This window comes from Ascaphus truei, chromosome 3 (genome assembly GCF_040206685.1).
Source record: "Ascaphus truei isolate aAscTru1 chromosome 3, aAscTru1.hap1, whole genome shotgun sequence".
Classification (NCBI taxonomy): domain Eukaryota; kingdom Metazoa; phylum Chordata; class Amphibia; order Anura; family Ascaphidae; genus Ascaphus; species Ascaphus truei.
The window spans coordinates 151,981,065-152,004,243 of NC_134485.1; the positions used below are offsets into that span (position 1 = coordinate 151,981,065).

Below are 23,179 nucleotides of genomic sequence, written 5' to 3' on the forward strand. Positions count from 1 at the left end.
CCAATCTCCTTCTCTGCCCTTCTCAGGCGTGCAGCCTGGATGGAGTACGGGATGGCCCTCCTTCCCCCTCTCCCATCCTTCTTGGCTGGCCTAATTGGGACTTCCATGGGCCTCTCGTGGGTCGTCTCTCCCACGCCCATGTGGAGACTCATGCTTAAAGCCTTCGCGAGGGGCAGCGCTCCCCCCCTCCTCCCTTATCTAAGCAACGTAGTAGTGAATTAGTGTAACGGCCACTTTGTGTAACTTTGCGTGCTACCTGTAAGTGCAGCTTAATACTTTAACTATTGGAGTGTAACTGTTAACTTGTACAAAATAACTGTTTGCCCCTGTCTGCTATTCTTTCTTGTGCTTTCGTGCCTGTCTTAGTGTCTATGTGCGTTCCAGCCCTCTGTTGTGCTGGGTACTATACTGCTCGTTAGTGGTGTATGGCAGGCTACGACTGACTAGCCCTTCATGCTATGTCCCCGCCTCTCTGCTCTCCTGCTAGGTGCTGGTGAATCAATTGGGTCTCCCCTCCCTCTGCCCCTCCGATTCCCGGACATAATCATTTTTCCCTGCTTCCGCTGCGGGGTAGTGTCTTTGCCCGTGTTTGTCTTTTCATGCCGCCATTAGTGCTGTTCGCGCCTTAAGTCCTCGAAAGTGGTGGTGCCCCTCTTCCATTGAGTGCTGTGCTCTTCCGGTGCTTGCCGGTGCTTCTTTCCGGCGTATCTGCTCCTCTGCCACCTCCAAGATGGCGTCTGGTCTACTTCCGGTGACGTATTTCCGTCGGCCGCCATTTTCCTTCAGTCAGCCCGCGGAGAAGGACGTCTCCTCCCCTGTTCCCGCGCCTGGAGGCCCTTCACTTCCGCAACGAAGCCATGCTGTGAGCCGCAGTCTGGGGCACCATGTTGGGTGTCTTGCGTTCCATCTCAAGTCGCCATTTGCAGCTTCAGGTAAGGTTTTGGATCTTCTTTTTCAGGCAATCCGAGGAGTCTTCTTAGTGGTATTACCGGCAGGGCAACGACATTGACAGATATCTTGGCAAGTTCTTTGATTGGCAAACTGGTGTGGGAAGCTTTGCTCCAACTTTTAAACTTTAATTGTAGTCAACTGGACTTAGTTAGTTTCAGGAAACTGGGGGGTTCAACGGGCCTCGGGGGATTTTGGCGCTCCCACGGTGCTCCATTCTGGATCCTCCCGTGCCTCTCTCCTGGGGCTTTGTGTCTGGCCCTCCTTCAGTCCCAGTTTATGCAGGAATTCTTCACTTTCTCCTGGGTCTTTTATAGTTATGGCCCTTCCGTTCCGTATCACCATCAGGCCAAACGGAAAAGTCCAGCGATATCTCACCGCTCGGTCTCTCAGCAGCTTGGTGACCGGGTGTAGTGCTCTCCGTCTCGTGAGGGTGATCGGGGATAGATCCTGGAACAGCTGGATAGCGATTCCCTCAAACCGGCATGCTCCCTCCGTTCGTGCACATTTAAAGATCGCGTCTCTAGTTTTAAAATAGTGCAACCTTGCAATTATGTCCCGCGGCTGATCAGCTGCTGCCGGGCGGCTTCTGAGGGCCCTGTGGCAGCGGTCCATCACTCTTTCTGCCGCAGGGAGATCAGGTAATATGGTTTCCAGCCATCTGGATATAAAGTCCTCTGCGTCTGTAATCGTTTCTGGGACGCCGCGCACCCTGATATTGTTTCTGCGGTCCCGGTTTTCGGCATCCTTCTGTCTGTCTAGTATCTCTGTAATTTGAGTTTGCATATATGTGATTTTTTTATCAGCTTTTTTTATGTTGTTTAGAAGCGGCCGCCATCTTTTCCTCTAGGGCACCCGTTCTCTCCCCCAGCCCCTGAACCTCTTTTTTCGTGTCCTGCAGTCCGACATATATCATATCTTTCATGTCCTGGTATAAGCGATCAAAATCGCATATCCGGACAGGCATCTGGGTGGGCTGATGCAGTGGGGGGTCTTCTTCCCTCTCTGAATCTGATCCTGCTGCTGACTCTGGCGGTCCCGCTGCGGCAGCGCCTTGTGGGGTAGAACGTCCCAAATAACGCCTTAAATCGCCTTCCTTTTTCTTTTTCGCTGATAGCGGAGCCATCCTGGGGGTATCTCTTACTCTTTTCCTGCTTTTATTTGTGGGTTTTTTCAGTGATTATTGCCGTTTTTATGACTTTGTGGGAGGTGGGGGATGGAGCTCTAGGTTTATGCTGCCATCTGCTCCAGCCTCGCGCATGCGCCTCCTGTACAGTAGCTTTTGTCTGCGACCCTGTGCGTTTGACTGCACATGGTTGATTTGTGTGTTTTTTACGTACTGTATTTGGGGGTGTATTATTATGATGAACTGCCTTTTGAAATTAAAGTACTGCTGCGACACACTTTATTCGAGCAAATACCCAGTATGTACCTGGCAGATACCTGGAATGCGCCGCTCCTCACCTCAGACAAGCCCCGTTGCGTTTGCCTTCTCAGCCTGGGTTCATGCCTGGCTGACGGGCGGCTGATCTGTTAAATGATAATGATTAGGATTTAATAGGCTGCAATGCTTCGCGTGTCTACCAGATGGCATAAATTCATGAATTGTAATGCAGTATATATATATATACTGTGCAGTATTGCAGCCAGCGGGAATAAAATGCTTCAATCCCTGCCTGGAAAATAACGCAATGCACTCGGGCAGAAAACAGTCACAAACCTCAATACACCCGAGTATACCCGAATTCGTGGGACTAGCCGAGCTCGAATAAAGTGTGTCGCCAGTGTATGTCTTTAGCTTTGAACTTCATGCGCCTGTCTTTAATTTTTGGAATCTTGCCATTGTGTTTTGAATCCGTCCATAGCCGAGCTTCAAAGCCTCACTGCGCCTGCGTGTAATGCTTGTTCAGATGGGAGCTATTTAGCTGCTTACTGCGCATGAGTCACCCAACCCCCCCCTCTCCACAAAGTAATTCGACAGACACCTGCACAGCGTCATTAATTTTCTGAAGTTAGTAATTTTGTTTTTAATCCGTCCCTAGCCGAGCGTCAATCGCCTCACTGCGCCTGCGTGTACTTTAAGCCTCTTTGAGATGGGAGCTAGATGCTTACTGCGCATGAGTCACCCAACCCCCCCCCTCCACAGAGTCGTTAATTTTCTGAATCTTGCCATTGTGTTCTTAATCCGTCCATAGCCGAGCTTCAAAGCCTCACTGCGCCTGCGTGTGATCCTTTTTCAGATGGGAGCTATTTAGCTGCTTACTGCGCATGAGTCACCCAACCCCCCCCCCCTCTCCACAGAGTCGTTAATTTTCTGAATCTTGCCATTGTGTTCTTAAACCGTCCATAGCCGAGCTACAGTACAAAGCCTCACTGCGCCTGCGTGTAATTCTCTTTGAGACGGGAGCTTTGAGGCTTTGTTTACGGCAATGTTTTTGAAAATGCCTTCTCGAATTTGATTTGCACAGAGCATCACCTTGATATTATAATAATAATAATAATAGCATGTTTTTGTATAGCACTGTTAGCTACAGTATACGTAGCGCTTTGCAGAGACATTATGCAGGCACAGGTCCCTCCCTGTCCCGTGGAGCTCACAATCTACTGTATGTTTTTGGTGCCTGAGGCACAGGGAGATAAAGTGACTTGCTTTTTATGTACTGTATTTGGGGGTTGTATTTGGGTGTTTATTGATCAAATTATTATGATGAACTGCCTTTTGAAATTACTGTACTCTACTCTACAGTATGTAATTTCTTTGAACTGCAGCACAACTAATCCTTCATCCCTCCCCCACGCACACACAAACTCTTTTCGACAGACACCTCCACAGAGTCATTAATTTTCTGAAGTTAATCATTGTGTTTTTAATCCGCCCCTAGCCGAGCGTCAATCGCCTCACTGCGCCTGCGTGTACTCTAAGCCTCTTTGAGATGGGAGCTAGTTGATTACTGCACATGACTCACCCAACCCCCCCCAACCATTTGAGGCTTTGTTTATGGTAACGCTTTGGAAAATCCCTTCTCGAATTTGAAATGTAAATCTGATGTGCACAGCATTGTGAGAATTGAGAGTAAAAAAAACCATGAACTGATTCATGTTGTTTTGTCATTCATTCTTATACTGTAGGGGTGGGGGGGGGGGTGGTTGTTGTCAATGATTATGATTACCAGGGATGTGAATAAATATTTATTTTATTTCATCAGGAACAAAAAAATACAAATATAAAAATAATCATGAATAATACATAATGCAGTCTTTATTAAGTTCTTCTGGCAGATTGAAATTGGATAAACATTTAGAAAACATTTGTAAAACATGGAGAAACATGAATTATGCACATTTATAAGAATATTATGTAATAATATATATACACTGTAATGTATAATATATGTATACTGTATATATATATATATATATATATATATATATATATATATATATATATATATATATATACACACACACAGAGGCGGCACATTTTATTTGAGTGCGGCTAGCTCCGCAAGCCTGGGGATGCCCCGGCATGCTAGCCGCACTCCCTCGGCGATGACGCGCGGTAACGCGTCATCGGGTGCCTGCGCCCCCTGCACGCGCGTCCAGGGCTCCCCGAGGGATCCCTAGTGTCCCGCGATGTGGGGGACGGCGGCAGGGGGTTCCGGGGGTCCCGGCGGACCCGGCAGCGGGAGGGAGAAAGCCCCGATCGGAGGGCGCTCCTCCGTGTCTTCGGCGCGCGCCCGGCACCCTCTGGCGCGCGCCAGGTTACTGCTGCGGCCGAGAACGGGCAAATGCTCGAATAAACTCGGCCGCAGCAGTATATATACAGTATACTGTACATAGTAATATTATTTTTTCCGTCGTTATCTTGTTCCTCATTCCATGTACAGTACAGTAGTTCATTGAGAGAGGAGAGGTTTTGTGTACATCAAAACTGCTGTTTATGTACTGTACATTTGACTGTACAAACAGATTAGACTGGACACAACACCCCACCTCCCCCCAGGCCACCCTTTTTTCCTGAAACGACAAGAAAACAAAAAAAAATAGTGCAGTTACTGTACTGTTTATGCGTACTGTGTTATGGCATTGTGTGATATGTAGTACTACTTTAGATGGCTGGTGCTGCTTTCTCTGAAAAGAAAAAAAATGACCAGTTAGTAGGCAGTTACTGTACTACTGTCAAACTAGTCTACTGTATACTGGAACTACTGTATACTCTGACTACTGTTAAATACTACTGTATGTAACCTGATGGCTGGTGCTGCTCTCTGTAAAGAAAAAACTGTAACTACTGTACTGTATATGACTATTCGGAAAGAAAAAATCTGTGCCATACTTACCTGTATCATACTGTACATACAATACTACTGCACAGTACTACTTTCCTGATGCTTGCCCATTACGCGCAATCACAATGGGCAACATAGTCGCAATATGGTCTATATATTTATTGCAGCGTTCCACGGTGAGTACATCGTTCCAAAAACTCATTATGCCTTTCAACAACTCGTCCTTTTTGGAGGGTTTCGCCACTTTCCGGTGGTCCTTCAGCTGATGCCAGACCATTTCGATCGGATTGAAGTCTGGCGATCTGTCATTGGAAAAATAGACAATTAGTTTAAGAGATACAGTACACAGTAAAAACAGTGGGGGAAAAATGAGACACGGTCTACTGCACTTACTCTGCTGGCGTCTTCACCCAGTTGATACCGCGCTCAAGGATATGCGCTGTTGACGCGGTGTGCTTCGGATCGTTGTCCTGGTAGAAGCGGTGACCATTGGGGAACTCGCGTGTGATATATTGCACTAACTCAGGGACAATGTTGTCTTGGAAGAAAGCTTTATTCATTATTCCTATAGCAAGAAAAGAAAAGTGCTCAATAAACTGCACAATAGTACAGTACAGTGCATACAGTAAGGTTACACTAGTAAAGTACAGTGCATAAGGCTACATTATATTTGATATATTTTACCTTCAAAGATGACAATGCATCCTGGTCCACGCCTTGAGATGGCACCACACACATGCAGCTTCACGGGGTGTTTTGGCCGCGGCTTCAAAGATATGCGGCCTTTTTTGTGGAATGCAAAGCTTGCAAATTTCTCCAGCGACACAGTAGACTCATCAGTGAAGATGCAATCCTGGAAAGTCTCCTCACTGTCGATCCATGCCTGGGCCTGGACCACTCTTTTTTGATTTTGTTTGCGTCCCGTATCATGGGGTACGCTCTGTAATGACAAGAAATAAATAATTTTAGCGGTACAGTACAGTTTCCTAAACAACACTTTTACCTCCTGTACTGTCCAGTACTAACCTCACACGTCCATATTTCCATCCAATGCTGCGTCTCATCTTCTTTATGCTGGTCTCGGATACAGCGAGATTGTGCTTTTCCTGCAGAGTGTATTTGACCCTTTATGCACTCCTCTCATCATTCTCCTCACTTATTTTGTCCACCAGAAGAGTTGTCTCCCTACAATGTAAAGAAAATATGTTGTTTTATTAATATGCAGCAATATAAAATTTATATATAAATATACAAAATATATATACTGCTGTAATATAAATATACAAAATATATACTGTATACAGTACTGTACTGATATAAATATAAATATACAAAATATATATACTGTTGTAATATAAATATAAATATACAAAATATATATACTGTTGTAATATAAATCAACAGAAATAACAAAAATATTAGATTTAAATTAAAATTAATTTTATTTTAAAGTTGTATAAATATACTTACGCGTTAGTTACCGTTAGTGCCCTTTTGCAGTCTCTGTTTTTTCCGTGTGCATGATAGCTCACGATGGTTGCTGGCACAACGATGCCAGAAGTAGCTAACCAGCGTTGGATAGCAGCAATTCGGTGTCCGCTCGTGTACATGTCCTTAATTCGCATGCTGAGCTCCTTGAAAATCTTTTTAACAGGCATTGCTGCGAGTAGAAAGAAATACAAACACAAGAATGTATATTCGATGTTTAGTCGATGTGTATTCAATGTGCAGTGAATCCACAAAATGGATGGTGTATTTATACAGTAATGACTCACAGAGTACGCCCACTTTCAACACCTGTACCTGGTCGCCATGCATAAAAGGTTACACACTTTGCATAGCCCACCACTCGATGATCTTTATCTGAACTTGCCCTTGTCCAGAAACTGCATTGTGCCACCTGCTTCCATGGAGCAACCCGGATTATACGGACGCAGGAACCCACTCGCCTCTGCCGTGCCTGTCAAGCTGAAAAAGCGAAAGGCGGTTGCCGTTTCCACGCCAAGGCAAAAGCGACAGGCTAAGGCCAATAAAGAAAACATTCTGGGGGGCGTGCCGATGACGTCAGCCAGAGCAGACGGGTGAAGGGAGAGCTCCGGAGACCCACTCAGATAACCACCTAATATAGACATTTTCTGTCCGACAAAAAATCCCCCAAAGACTGCCTCTTGCCTTCCAAAGCACAAGAGATGTCAAATAAGGGGAAAAACCAGCCTGCCCGGCAGTTGGCAGATACTTTACCCCCGCGAAACAGCACACCGATGCAGGGGGAAAAAACCAAGATGGCGGATCACCGCCAGGAGCACAAGGCACACAAGACCGATCAGACCCCGCAAGCTCCGCTGAAACCCCCCCCCCCCTCCGGACGGGGGAATTACGAAAGAGTTCCTCGAGGAACTACACGCCAAACTGCAGAGAACACTGCAAGCTGACCTCAAGGAAGCGGTTACGGCAATCAAGCAGGACATTCAAGGCCTCCAGGAGCGCACCACGACACTGGAGAACAGGCTTGAAGAGGCCCTGCAACACCAAACTGATGCCGATGAAGAAATCATACGGCTAGGCCGAGAAATTCACTCACTCCGCGACGGCCTGGAGGATCAAGAAAACCGGGATCACCGCCAGAATCTACGGATCCGCGGCATCCCGAAAGCGGTCCAACCCGGCCACCTGCGAGAATACATTGCAGACATATTCACCTCCATATGTGCAGACCTAGAACAACACGATATGGAGATTGACAGAGCGCTGGGCCCATGCTCTGACGACGCGAACCGACGGCGGGATGTAATCGTGCGGCTCCACAGTTACACCACTAAGGACAAGCTCATCGGAGCGTGCTGGGTGAGAGACACTATCATGTTCCGGGGAGAAACTCTCCAAGTCTACAATGACCTCTCGAAGTTAACGGTGGACCGACGGAAAGAGATGCGTCCCCTCACACTTCACCTCCGCGAGCAGGGCATAAAGTACAAGTGGGGATTCCCTTTTAAACTGGTTATTAACCATAAAGGCAAATTCCTCTCTATACGGTACCCTGAAGATATGGAACACCTAGCGAAAGCCTTGGGCCTTGCACTGGAACCTCTCCGGACCGCCGAACCAACCAGAAATCGATCCAGCGACAAGGAGGATCAGCCGGTAAGAACCTCGGAAAGGATCGCGGAGCAATGACATTCCCGTGATAAATGAGGCAACCGTTGCAGTACTTACTCAATCAGCCGTCCCGTGAGAGCCCCATCATCTGTCTCCGGAAGGTAAGATTTCGGCGCGAGAGGCCTTACTTTTCCAGGGGGCGCCCCATCGAGTTTCAGAAGGACTGCAACTGGCGCTGTCCCTCTCACGCGGTACATCTCCGTCTACTACCTTCTCAGCACACGGGACTACGTAACGTGCTTGCCCAGACACCGAGAACCCGGTTTGGGAGAGTCACCAGAGTAACACCAGAACCTACCCCGCTTTGTACCTCTTCCCCCCCCCTCGGCTGAGGGAGGACCGACGCACTACCTGAGGCCGCGAGTCGAGGCAGATCCTGACTTTTTTAGGCATCAACTTGATGTGCGACAGAGCCTCAGGACAAACCTGACCCAGATCGCTGCACCCCGCTGAAGATCCCTAAGGGACAGGGTCTGTAACGTAGAAACATACACACACCTTCTCAGTTAGTTTTACCCCTGTTACCCCAAGTTATGTAACTCCCCCTGGATGCGCGCAGCGCTGAATGTTGACACAGAGTCTATTTAGCCTTAGATAAAGACCCCCCCTCACTGGGCCTCCTTTCTCCCCCCCCCCACCCTCCCATCTCCCCTGCCCCCCACTCCCTCCCACCCCTCCCCCCCTCTCCTCCCCTAACCCGCGAACCCCTAGTTTCCCACCCTGAACTCACCTCCCTACCTCCCACCCCCTCCCACATGAAAGCCCCTATAGCCAAACTCACACTGCTGGACAATAATCCGATAGCAGATACGAGACTGGATTAGAAAGCCAGAGAAACATTCACCATAGAAATGCGTTTTTATTTCCTGTTATTTGGATGCTGCTGTTGTACATTTCTCATGCAAACAATCATATGTGTAATCAATGAGGTCTGAAAGATGCTAGAACTAATGATGCAAGCCCCCCCTCTTGTCCCCTCCCCATCCCACACCGCTCCCCTCCCCCCTCAAAGTCTCGAGGACCTTTGCGATATGCCTAAGTTTACACAGGAAGAGCCGCTCTACCGAGGCCACTACAGAGCCCTCCAATTACTGTGATGATACTATATGTAACCAACTCTGAACAAAATATAGGATGGTTGATAAATAACTCTGGGTAATTGGGAAACCCACCGATGTGTCCACCATACTTACAAACGAATGTACAGTAGATAAGGCCTATACGCTGCCTATTATAGAGACGCATCCCCCCTCTCACCCCACCCCTTGCTCCCCCTCCCCCTTCCCCTCCTCCCCCTCTCCCTCCCCCCCCTCCCCGCTCCCTTCCCTCCTTTCACCCCCCCTTCCTCACTCCCTGAGCACCCCCATCCTCCCCCCTCCCTCCCCTCCAATAACCCGCAGATTCACGCTTTAGGAACTGGTCAACCTACGGAGAGTGGCTTCCAAAGAGCTGACCACAGGAGGCCTCAGGGCCCTCCAAATGTTATGAATGTACTATTCACGACTAACTGTGTGCATAAGGGGTATAATATGTGATGATTGACATCTATACTCATACACAATGCATCCCGATCACTCCCACCCCCACCCCTTCCCCCCACCCCTCCTCTACCCCCTACACACCCCCCTCCCCATCTTTCCCCATGCACCCCGTCCCACCCCTAGATCATCCCCACCCTCCTCACCCCTCCCCCCCTCCAATGCATCATAGACTCACGTTGCAGGAACTAGTAAAATTTTGGAGAATTGTTTCTAGAGGCATTAACACAGGTGGCCACAGGGCCTTCTAATTGTCGCGAACGTACTACATGCAATCAACTGTGTACATAAGGTGTAAAATATGTGAAGATTGACATCTACCCACATGCACAAAGCATCCCGCTCTCCCTCCCACAAAATAGAAATGGAGACTCAATATGCCTTCTTTGCAAGCCTGCCTCTGGAGTCTAGACAGAGGAGATGGACAGACACATAACCTTAAACTACAGGCCTCAATAAACACTTGGGACATCTGGATGAGATGTAAACATAAATATGGCCTATCCTCATCAAGTTCCCAACTGACACCTATCCCCAACAACCCGAAATTCCCTCTGGGATGTGGATCTAAACTGTTCGACCAACTCAAAACACGCGAGTTATCAAGATATGAGGGCCAAATATCAAATCAGAGAATTGGACACATTCAAATATCTTCAAATCAGACATTTCATTCGACAAATATGCCCACTCCCAGAATACCCCACTCTCACTAGATTTGAATATCTCTGTAAGGTCAAGACCCATCAGAAAGGTCTTATATCTGAGATCTACCGGGTCCTGGAGAACCGAACGACCTTAATCCAACACGATTATATGCTCAAATGGGCCTCAGACCTGAGCATACCTATAGACTGAGAGACTTGGGAAGAAATCTGGCAGGCAGCCTCAGAAACTTCCCAATGCACCACAATAAAGGAAAATATTTATAAAGTTATGTTTGGCTGGTATCTTACCCCAGCACGATTAAACCAGATCTACCCTCTGGCATCAGACCAATGTTGGAGAGGCTGTGGCAATAGAGGGGACATGGTCCACATCTGGTGGTCATGTCCGGAAATTGTTAAGTACTGGACCAAGGTCCAAATTTTGATAAGAGGTCACTGACCTAGATCTACCTATTGAGCCACTGACCTTCCTACTGGCCAGACCGATGTCCGACATTGTCCGACCAACTAGGAAATTAATATCCTTCATTCTCACTGCGGCGAGATGTGAGATAGCGGCCTCCTGGAGGAAAATGACCACGCCAGCCTTGAGATCAATAAAAAAGAGAATCAATGAGGTAATGCTCATGGAGCGGCTGACCGCCACCCTGAGACAAAACCTTCCTGCGTACGAATCAGTATGGGAACCATGGATACTTCTAACCAGGGACAGACAACCCGCCCCACCAAGGTAGAGAACCAAAAACTCCTCCCTCAAGGGAACAAAAACCCCGAAAAGCTAAAACATTACCCAACACCTTAGTCAAACCCCCCTCAGTCAGGAGGCAAACCCCTCTCCCACTTTACCCCTCCCCTCCTCACCCCCCCCTCTGCCTTCCCCTCTTGAAGGCAAACCCCCGACTCGACAACTCAGATTGTCTCTCTTTATTCCCCAAAAAAACTGTTAAAACTGTTAGGTACTGTGAACTGCAATGTATATTTTTTTTGTTGTATCAATACCTAATAAAAACTTTTTGGGGAAAAAAAGAGAACCTTCTGCTGACCCCAGAGGCTAAGGGTTTTCATAGACGTCAGCCTTATTATGTCAAGAAGATATACAGTGATGTACTCTCGACGCAAAACGATTGGCAGCCAACCCATCGAACTCGCAGACCACTTCCTCACATACGCTTCGAAGACTCTGCCGCCGCTGTCCCGGAAATCTTCAGCCCGTCTTCTCCACCCCTCGTCCTCGACGTTGCCGCCGCCCTTCCGGAAACCCACAGGCCATCTTCTCCAGTTCTATCCGACGACGCTGCCTCTGAAATCCACGGGTCACTTTCTCCTTTGCTCTTAGACGACTCTGCTTCTCGCCCGGAAATCCAAAGGTCACTTTCTCCATCCCTCTTCGACGACGCTGACGCTTCTCTACCGGATATCCACAGGTCACCTCCTCCACTCTTCTTCGACGTCGCTGCCGCTTCTCTCCATGGAGCCCCCATCTCATCCTCCGTTGCACCCATCCACCCAGATGTTCACACGCCATGCACAAGAAGCAGCTCGTTAGACCGGATGCTGAATGGGATTACTGTGGATCTCCCCGGGAATTCTATTGTGCTAGCAAAGATAGATCTGCTTCTGGAGACAATGCTAAATGTGGAGCAACGGATGCTACAAATGGATCAACGGATGATACATATGGATCAACGGATGCTAGGTATGGATCAACGGATGCAACATATGGATCGACGGATGGAGAAGATAGAGGCTGACATAGTGGGCATACATTATTTGCTCGGTGTTAATGCCCCTGTTTCCCCGACGCTAGAGCAGGGGGGTGACATGGATGTGATGAATGGGACCTTTGACCCCCTTCCATCACCAAGCGCACCCCCTCCACCAGAAGATGTAGTGTACATGTATGCCGTTGAGGAGGACATGACAACCCCGTCAAGACCACGCCAGTTGACAACATGGCGACCAAGACCGGAGGAAAGCTTCCTCCCAGACAACCTACTATCGCCCGTCGCCTCAAGCACACCCGCTCCCAAAAGACCTACAGTCGCTCGCATCGATACGGTGCCCGACATCACCCTGTGCGATCTGCCACCGGCGCTCAGGGAGAAGTTTTGGGTGGAGTGCTGGTGCACCCCACAAGTATGCCTTGTTACTTTTTAACCACCATGTTCCCTACTCGTTGTACTGCGACTGGGCCTTCAAAGTGAACTACGACGGAAATCACGTAAAAAAGGCGCTTCCTGCCAATTTAAGAAAGAATATTCAGGATGAAATGCGGCGCTTTTATCCAATTACAGATCCTGTAATGAAAGGCGTTCGAGACTGCATTAATGGCGTTTTGCGCCATGCAAGGAATCGGCAATGGACGGACAATGTGGAGGACTTTCTGTAAGACCATACTGTTGTGCTGAACTGTATTGTACTCTACATGATTTGACCTGCTGTACTTAAATAAAGGAGATGTTGTTGTGTGTTTTTTTTACTTGTATTTATACAGAAATGTTTTAACTTGCTGTCCACACACATAGGACCTGCACAATTCCAGTCCCTGAGGGCCGCAAACAGGCACGGTTTTCAAGGTTGTCCTGAAAACCTGCCCTGTTTGCTGCCCTCGAGGACTGTAGTGGTGCAGGTCTGACTGACAGTTTTGCACACCATCCCACTGTACTGTATATGTTTCTTTAATAAAGGAGCTGGTTTGTTTGTATACTGTATTTTATGAATAAAAATTTTTTTGTAATCACAGGTAAGACCATACTGTTGTGCTGAACTGTATTGTACTGTTTTCAAAGGTTACCCTGAAACCCCGCCCTGTTTGCTGCCCTCAAGGACTGTACTGGTGCAGACTGTTTTGCACACCATCCCACTGTACAGTATATGTTTTGACTTGTCGTTCTTTAATAAAGGAGATGTTGCGTTTTGCTTATTTTATGAATAAAGAATTTGTTTTTAAAACATGTGACTGTAAACTAGGCCTGCACAACACGCGGCCGCGAGCCGCTTCTCCCCCCCCCCCCTCCTGGCCACAAGCCGCTCACCGCTCACCCCTCCACCTCCTCGAACCTGCTCTGAGTCAGGACTGCACGAGTGTGCGAGTCCTGCCTGCTCTGCCACCGTGAGCTGCCGTTGGGGAGGGAGGTTAGGCGCAGGGGGGTGAGGTGCAGAGATGTGAGGTGCAGGGGAGTGAGGTGCAGGGATGTGAGGTGCAGGAGGGTGAGGTGCAGGGGGGGGTCATTGGAGGTGCAGGGGGGGTGGGATGTGTGTGGTGTGCAGGGGGGTATTGTGTGTTTGATGTGGAGGGGGAGTATTATGTGTGTGGGTGAGGGGGAAAGATGGGGGGTATGAGAGATACTGTAGATGGGGAGTATCGCAAAGGTTGATAGTGAGGGTTTCTGGGGGAGATATGAGGATGATGATGATGAGGTGTTGGAGGAGAGATGATGATGATGACGATTTTACCCGTGCGGCCCAAATTTTTTTTCCTTGGAGCATTTCGGCCCTTTTTGCTTTACGAGTTGTGCAGGCCTGCTGTAAACCATACTGACTGACATAAATGTTTTCACAAATGTAGCAGTAAACCATACACCTGTTGATGTTTTGAATTGCTGTGCACTTAAAATGTTTCTACATTGTACAGTATTTGTAAATAAATGTTTTTGTACTTACTCCACCAATAAAAGAAAATGTTGATTTGTTTTACATTGTTCTATTTGTTCCTTTGCTACTGTAACAAAATACAGTGTTTCTAGAATGTCGAGGCATACTGCACTGTATACTGTAGGCATGCTCAGTATAAGAGTATTAAAAAAAAATAGAAGACACAAACTGTACTGTACTGCATGTACTGGCAATGTATACTGTAGAAGACACATAATGTATGTGATACTGTACATGTAGAATAAATGCATAGTTTTTATTTTTTCGGGTTTATTACATTGTATTCTGTACTGTATATAAAAAAGTATTGTACAGTATACTGTACAGCCGGAAAACATCAGCATACTGTTTCAGGTACAGTATTCTATCCTAATCAATAACAACGGCAACTAAACTGTAGACTCCGGAGTACGTGGGTTTTTAAATCCGATTCAGCAATGTGCAGGCATTGTTACACAAAGCGATAATATCTATCGAAATCCCGCCATTAGCCGTTTTCTTTTCTGAGGAAAAACAAAAAGAAAAGTTTTGCTGTAATGGTCAGCCCCCTAAAGAAGTTCCCAGCCAGTCCCACCAATAATTTTCTCGGGGGGCGTCTCCTGTTCACATGCGTATGCGCCTACCGCTCGTATGCGCCTAACGACACGCGTACTGTATGCGTTTGAAGAAGGTTCCAATGCGCATGCGCCTAGCGCTCCACCAGTTGTTCAGTATCTGCAGTACAGTACTGTAGAACCCACTCAGCCAATGATATTGCTTACAGGAGAATCGCTTGACTTTTGAATCGCACCAATATTGATACTGTATTGTCAAAATTAAAAAACCACAGAAACTAATACGACAACAATACTCAACATAGAATTTCCCATTCAGCTGGCGCCGGTGCCGGTCCACTGCCAGTCCAGCGTTCTTGATCACCCACGTTGATAGTTTGCAGCGGGACTAGTCCACCTGTAGTCAGCTGATGAGGCTGGAAATTGCTTAGGTACATGCAAGCTTGATCAAAACTGCACGCGAAATCCGGCTGAGGCTCAGGGTTGTCACTGACGGCGGGACCGTCATTGGAAGCCGGTGCTGGTGCATTGCTTGGCAGCGACTGTCGTTTCTTAGTTGGTTTTAACACGACCCTTCGCCTTTTGCCGTCATCATGATCATAGATACAGGAAAAAGCCGGTGATACACACCAATACCCTCCAACAAATTGTGGCTCAATACGATAAAAACAGGGATCGCTACATAACCTTTTCCTTATTATTCTGGAGGCCAGGGTCATATGTAAGATGATTTAGCCCAGATAGCTTCAACTCGGCCCTCTTTTCAAAGCACAACAAGTCCTGAATCTTTTCTTCACTTTATTGTGGGAAAGCAGGGTAGAAGACAGGCACTTGTGTAGAGATGTTGATGTTTAAATAGTGTCTCTCTGTGGATGCCTTGTAGTTAAGGACAGGTGACAAGGGTAATCCTACCAGTACAGCAGTTACAGCAGGGTACTCACTCATCCAGAGGTGATGGTGGAAAAGGAAGTGAGGGGCAAGGGTCACACTAAAAGTGGAGTGAGACTGCACTAACTGTCAGCAAAGACAGGGGGGGGAAATGGAAAGCCCATTAACTTGGAGGATCTCAGAGGCTGCAGTAGCAGTTCACTGATTACATGCCCAGAGGCAAGAAATGCAACATTGTTGCATATCACACAGGCACAGTATGTATGTGCAAACTCCATGCAGCTGAAAATAAGAACTGACAGGCAGAAGCTGCAAAGGAGAGAGGGGGGTGAATCAGAAATGCAGTTCTTGTTCCATGACACTTATTGCACGCTTCCACGTATGAGGAGTTGGCGAAAATTTGTAAAAGTCATAGTTTTCGACAAAATACTGATAAATTTGAACAACTGTTGCCATCTTATCCTTTGTTGCATTAATCGCGGCCCATATCAAATACGCGTAACTTCTGTCGGGTTTTTGGAAAGCGGGCTGCACTTGAACACTCATGGCGGGCGGGTCTCTGGAGAATACTGTAACCGAAACTGGTCTTTGTCTTTCTTTAATATGAAAAGCCTAAATTGATACATTTTTGTAACCTCTTCCTTCAGTCTCAAGGCCAAGTTACAATAACACACTGTGGTATCTTTTTTTAAACGAAACACCTGCAAGTCGACACATTACTGAAGCGCATGCGCATTACAATTCATGAATATCTGCCATCTGGCAGACACGCGAAGAATTGCAACCTATTAAATCCGAACCATTCTCAATAAACGCATCAACCGCGCGTCAGCTGCGCATGACCCGTGGCTGGGAACGCAAAATGAAAGCGGCATGCGCCAGGTGAAGAGCGTCGCATTCCAGGAAAAATCCAGGGAAAAAACGGCGATTTGTTAGAATAAAAGCTGCCGCAGCAGTACATCTCAGACTCTACAGGCCTCAGTTAGCATGTTAAGTTAAAGTTCATGACAGTACAATTAGAAAAAGAACAAGTATGGTTTGTTTGGAAGGGTTGCCAGGAGAAAGCCTCTTCTCTCTAAAAAGAACATGGCAACACGGCTTAGGTTTGCAAAGTTGCATCTGAACAAACCACAAGATTCCTGGAACAATGTCCTTTGGACAGACGAGACCAAAGTGGAGATGTTTGGCCAAAATGCACAGTGTCACGTTTGGCGAAAACCAAACACAGCATATCAGCACAAACACCTCATACCAACTGTCAAGCACGGTGATGATGGGGTGGTGATTTGGGCTTGTTTTGCAGCCACAGGACCTGGGAACCTTGCAGTCATTGAGTCGACCATGAACTCCTCTGTATACCAAAGTATTCTAGAGTCAAATGTGAGGCCAACTGTCCGACAGCTAAAGCTTGGCCGAAATTGGGTAATGCAACAGGACAATGATCCCAAGCACACCAGCAAATCTACAACAGAATGGCTGAAAAAGAAAAGAATCAAGGTGTTGCCATGGCCCAGTCAAAGTCCAGACCTCACCCCGATTGAAATGCTGTGGCGGGACCTTTAAGAGAGCTGTGCATAAACAAATGCTCGCAAACCTCAATGAACTGAAGCAACATTGTAAAGAAGAATGGGCCAAAATTCCTCCACAACGATGTGAGAGACTGATGAAGTAATCGTTTTCTGTATGACTTTAAGTTATTGCTGCTAAAGGTGGTTCTACAAACTATTGAATCATAAGGAATACTTAGTTTTTCACACATGGCATCTCCGTTTTTGGCTTTATTTTTGTTAAATAAATCATGACACGGTGTAATATGTCATGTGTTGTTGTTCATCTGAGGTTGTATTTACCTAATTTTAAGACCTTCAAAGGATCAGATGATTTGTTATTATGTCCTGATATGTAAAACTAAAGATTTCAACGAGGGTGTACGTTATTTTTCACACAACTGTATACACATCTATCTTTCTGTGTATATACCACACTTAGTTAAAGTTATGGTGGGTAAAAAAAAGTCACAAAAAACCTCCATATTAAAGCATATAGCTAATGGAAATATTACTGTATGGTCATTTTGAATGTCTTAGACAGGTCTGCAACCCTGCCTTTAACCATTATCACCCAGCGCTTCCACTGCAGCAAGGGATTCTGGGAAATGACATGCAAATGAGCACAGTGCCACCTTTTGCTTCAAAAACATTTAACATGGTCCCCTATAAGCTTAAGCTTGCTGCATTTCACAGCTTTGAGCTCAATGTATAAATAAGCTTTCACCGTGGTTCATGAGGTCATGGCGACAGATTGCCTTATCTATCATCCTAATAATGCCGCCCCCTACCACCACAATCTTTCTTGGTCTCTGAGTATCCCGAGTCCCCTCTCTGCTGGAGGAAGCATTCCCCTGGCTACTGGAGGAATCTTGCCTTCCCGAGCCTAGCCATTCCTGCACGGACACTCCCAATATCTTCACTCAAGATGCCAAATCTATTGGGATGGGTCAGCTCAAAACTGGCCTGCATCTTCTTCTTCCCCCTGCTTCCCCTTCTAACTGTTACTCCGGTACCTACCTTCTCACTCACAGTGCCACCATCTGTACCGCTAGTCCCAGTCAGGGCCTGCTCAGTGAGCACTAAACTCCTTTCAAGATTGTCGATGTCCCTCAATATCTCAAGTTTCCTCTTCAGATCAGCAATCTCTGACTCTAAAGAGACCACCTGCTTATACTTGTCACAGCGGTATGCTCCCTGGAACAGCTGTTCCAAGTGCACATACATGTGGCAAGTTGTGCATTGAGTGGCATTCTTAATACTGCTCATTATTGCTACAATGGAGTTATAAGTACTAACAATTAACTACTTCAACATACTATACATTGTTTAACCATTTCCTTGTTTCAACTCCTGGTTCTAACTCCACACTTAATACATCCAGCACTTGAAATCAACCAGTAATTCAGTCATGTTATTGACGGCTGAGTCTTTATATTCTTATCCCTTTTGCAAACACTTAAGAGCATGTAAAAATGGCTTTAAAGCAGCAGTCCCAACCAGAATGGATGAGCATATTTAAAAAAAATAAAAGCTCTATTAAAGTAAAACATGTATTTACTAAAATGGTGGTCAGCGTAGACTGCTCCTTTAAAGTCTGAGAATCTGCATTTGTTAAATTGAAGAAGAAACATATGAGGTTTTCAAAGCTCAGTACATAATAATTTAATCTATGAGGAACTTTAATGTCTGCTAAAAAGTATCACAACGTATATATGCTTTAATTCTATTGTGAATTGTATTTGTCCTAAATAATGTCCTTTTTTTTTAATACCAGATAAATCACTTTGCCATTTATGTCATTGTTTAACAGTGTAACTTTCTTGAAATACCATTTCGGAAATATTTAATGCTTAGAAATGTAATTTTCTTTAGAGAATTATTATGCTAGCAACAATCAATCACAAGCCCCATTGCCCTTAATCTTTATCTTTAACCTCCCATGGTACGTTTGGGGATTAAAGCTTCTTCAGTTTACTCAAAAAGAATGTACAGATATCAAAGCAGTATAACAATACTGAAGAATGTTTTACAGTTTACAAGGTGGAGCATCTGAACTGAGTTATTTGATGGGCACAAATTATAGCATAGCATGCTTGTTAAGGCAGAGTTTATAGTATTTGCGACTGCGATGTTGCGCGGTGCCATAGCAAGTACATGCACTCAGTCGCGGGTGCCCATAATGGGCGTGACGGGTGATGTTACGCAGTTGCGATCATTGGAATCGAGATTTTTTTACTTCAACAGCGATCTCCGCGTTACGTCAGCGGCACGTGAGCAGTTCAGCCAATGAGGGTGAACCACTCACGGCAACGCCTCCACCACGATACACCAGTTGCGATCTCTGGTCTCCTGCACCAGAGTGCAGGTATCACTGTAGGGATGGCGATGGCTGACGTCACACAGTCGCGTCGCCGTAGCCCCTACTATAAACTAGGCCTATGTCTATTCTGTTGTCATAGTGGTTTCAATTCTCCTTGTAGAGCAGTACAAATAATGTATATCAACAATTTCCCGATGGAAGTTATTGTTTTTTGTGCATTACCTTTTGTCTGGCGAATGAGCAGGACATGTTAAAAGGTAAATTGCTTACAGCAGAGCTTTCCAAACTTTTCATGTTGGTGACACACTTTTTAGACATGCATCGTTTCGCGACACAGTAAATCTGTTTTACTAGCAAACCGGAGGTTAAACTAACCCCTTATAAGAGATACGGACACATACATAAATTGCAATAAGAAAATGTATGGGGACACAACATATCTCATGAAAACCTTTCATTTATATTTTTAAAAATATACGATTTGTAAGATAACGTACATTACCAAAATTGTTCTCATTTATGACAGAGAGACAGACTGTGGATTGGTGTCTGTATTCATTCATACACACACACACTTGCACATTATTACACACAAACAGGGATCGGACACACGGGGGACCAATCGGAGCACGGGGGCCAAATCGGACTAAGGGGGGGGGGGCATGGAGCTGTACTTACCTTACTCGCTCCATGCAGGAAAAGTCGCCTCCTCAATGTGCAGCTCGGATAGAGATGGGCTGCACGCCAACCAGTCAGGTGGGGGGATTTTTATTTATTTATTTTCCCCCAGCATGCGCATGTCACCCTGGGTGACCATTTTTGTCTAGGGGCAGTGCAAGGCTTAGCAAACCCCCTGTTGGTGGCCCTAACCGCCCGCGCCCCCCCTAAATAATCATGCGCCCCCCAGTTTCCGCACAGCTCAGAGGTTTCTTGTTACGTTCGCGTGACACACCTACACACTGCAGCCGACACGCTAATGTGTCGTGGCACACAGTTTGGAAAGCTCTGGCTTACAGGTTTCTCCACCTGTCTCCCTATATTCTTCAGTGTCATTATGTACAGTTGGATTGTCATGTGAAGTGCACCACAGAAAAGCTCGCTCACCAGTAGGTTTCTATACCTTGCATTTGATCAGGATTAAATAGGAATTACTTGTTTTGGTGACAGATGCACCTACAATATATTGCTCTTAAAGCACTGCTGTAGCAGTGTTCATAATGGCAGATGACAAATGTGAACATACTATGTTTGATAATATATTTAACTGTATATAGCTCTACATTTAAACACAACATTGCAGAAAGTCAGAAAGCTATATGAATACCAAAGAGTTTGACATCTAAGGCTGCGACCAGGGTGAAGGGAAGCGCGGAGCTGTCACTCATGCGCAATGACGTTGCGCACATGCAAGCAGGAGACAAATCTTGTCCTGCTTGAGGAAATTTGCGAGCGTGTCAATGGGACACGGGGGCATCTATTGCAGTAATATTATATATATATATATATATATATATATATAATCAAAAAATAAATAGATGATACCGTTCTGTGGCTAACGAAATGCTTTTATTTGTGCGAGCTTTCGAGATACACTGATCTCTTCTTCCGGCGATGTTACAATGAATGAAGCAAGGATTACTTAAAAACAGTGTCCCTTGGAATGCTATCTGTGCTGGTCCTTCCCCCGGTGTGGTGTGGATACTCCTTATTTTTCCATCCCTATACACCAATAGGGACCACATAGTATCCACACACACTTTTAGTTGTGCTACAAACTCTCACTTTTCCACACCCACCCACACCATTTATATCCCCTCTCACTCCACACACACCTTGTGTAGAGCACTGTTTATACTGTGGGCTCTCCATTCATTTTTATTCACACTGATACACATACACACTCTTTCTTCACTTGCTTTCAGTTACCCTTTGACACCTCCAACCATAAATCTCATCCACACCAGGGGAAGGACCAGCACAGATAACATTCCAAGAGACACTGTTTTTAAGTAATCCTTGCTTCATTCATTGTAACATCGCCGGAAGAAGAGATCAGTGTATCTCGAAAGCTCGCACAAATAAAAGCATTTCGTTAGCCACAGAACGGTATCATCTATTTATTTTTTGATTATTGAAGCTCGGCTAACACGGTACTGATACCTCTACATGTGTGTATATATATATACACATATATATACATACATATATACATACACACACATACACTATATCTTCCCCCTCTCTCTCCTCTCTCCCCCCTATCTCTCCCCCTTCCCCCTCTCTCTTTCACCCCCTCGCTTTCTCTCCCCCCTACCCCTCTCTCTCCCCCCTGCCCCTCTCTCTCCCCCACTCCCCCCTGCTTTCTCTCTTCCCCCTGCTCTCTCTCCCCTCTCCCTCCCTCTGCTCTCTCCCCCCTCCCTCCCCCTGCTCTCTCCCCCCTCCCTCCCCCTGCTCTCCCCCCCTCCCCCTGCTCTCCCTTGATGTCTAAGGCATAGGGCACTAAAGCGATTAGAGTAAGGCTTTGCCTATAGTGTCGGAGACGGCGACACGATGGGTGACGTCACCCGTCACCACCGGTGAAAGTTATGTTTCGCCGGTCAGCGGCATCGCGGGATTCCCGCAATTTGATTTGTTCAAGGGCCGTCACGTGACACGACGGCCCTTGAAAAATCAAATTCTACCGGCGTCAAGTTTTCGCCACGGCAATGTCGCTCCGTCGCTTGTTGCCGTCGCGTGCACTATAAGCGCACGCAGCGGCGGCAATGCTTTTGTTTTTGGGCGACGTCGCCGGCACTATAAGCACGGCCTAAGAATAAGAAGATTAAGACAAATTTAAATTACAGGTATATGCATGTTTACGTTACACTGTTATGTCTCTTCCCTTTTGGAAATGTTCTGCTTTGTTATTTTAGATGAATTGGGCAAAAGTTCTAGGTGCATAATTATAGCACTTCACAAATTGGTTTCTTGTGTTGAAACAAATTATTTCTGCCACGTTGTTCATGGTGATGTTTTTCATTTTTGCCTTAATAGTTCTTTAAAAGACATAGGCCAGTTTTGGTCCTTTTCTTGTTTAGTAATTTACAGATTGTTTATGCTTTTTACAGGAAGCCAAGCTCACAGACCAGCTGCCATTGATAATTGTATGTGATCGTTTTGACTTTGTCCATGATCTGGTGCTGTATTTGTACAGGAACAACCTACAGAAATACATTGAGATTTATGTACAAAAGGTAAGTGTCAATTTCACTTGTCCGAAAGGAACAGCTAGATTTCGGGTGGTATGAAGTAGCATTTGTCTTAAATATATAACTTATAAAATGTTAGCTCTTTTCAGATGTCCTCAAAACATCACTTTCTACTTTGATTTGTAAAATGAACAGATATTGGTAAACAACTAAACATCACAAATAACGCATTACTCCTGTCACATATGACATGATTTAAATTGCAGTTATGGGTGACTTAAGTGCGAGCTTATTAGACAGCCATGACTTCTTGGTATAAGGAGGTCAGATTAATATTTGGCGTGATGGTGGATTCTATTCCAAAATGTCTTCAGTAAACAAACTTGTCATGAACCCCTTTTGGTATCACCTCTGTGTCCTAGGCTT

General features: G+C 46.0%; 1 protein-coding gene across 1 annotated transcript in view; it reads left to right on the forward strand.

The window, feature by feature from the left end:
* CLTC (clathrin heavy chain) overlaps nt 1-23,179 on the forward strand; it is a 305,075-nt gene that overhangs the window by 192,626 nt on the left and 89,270 nt on the right. The window contains exon 15 of the mRNA XM_075589655.1: nt 22,673-22,798. Coding sequence (XP_075445770.1) covers nt 22,673-22,798 — 126 coding nt within the window. The remainder of the gene's footprint in view (nt 1-22,672; nt 22,799-23,179) is intronic.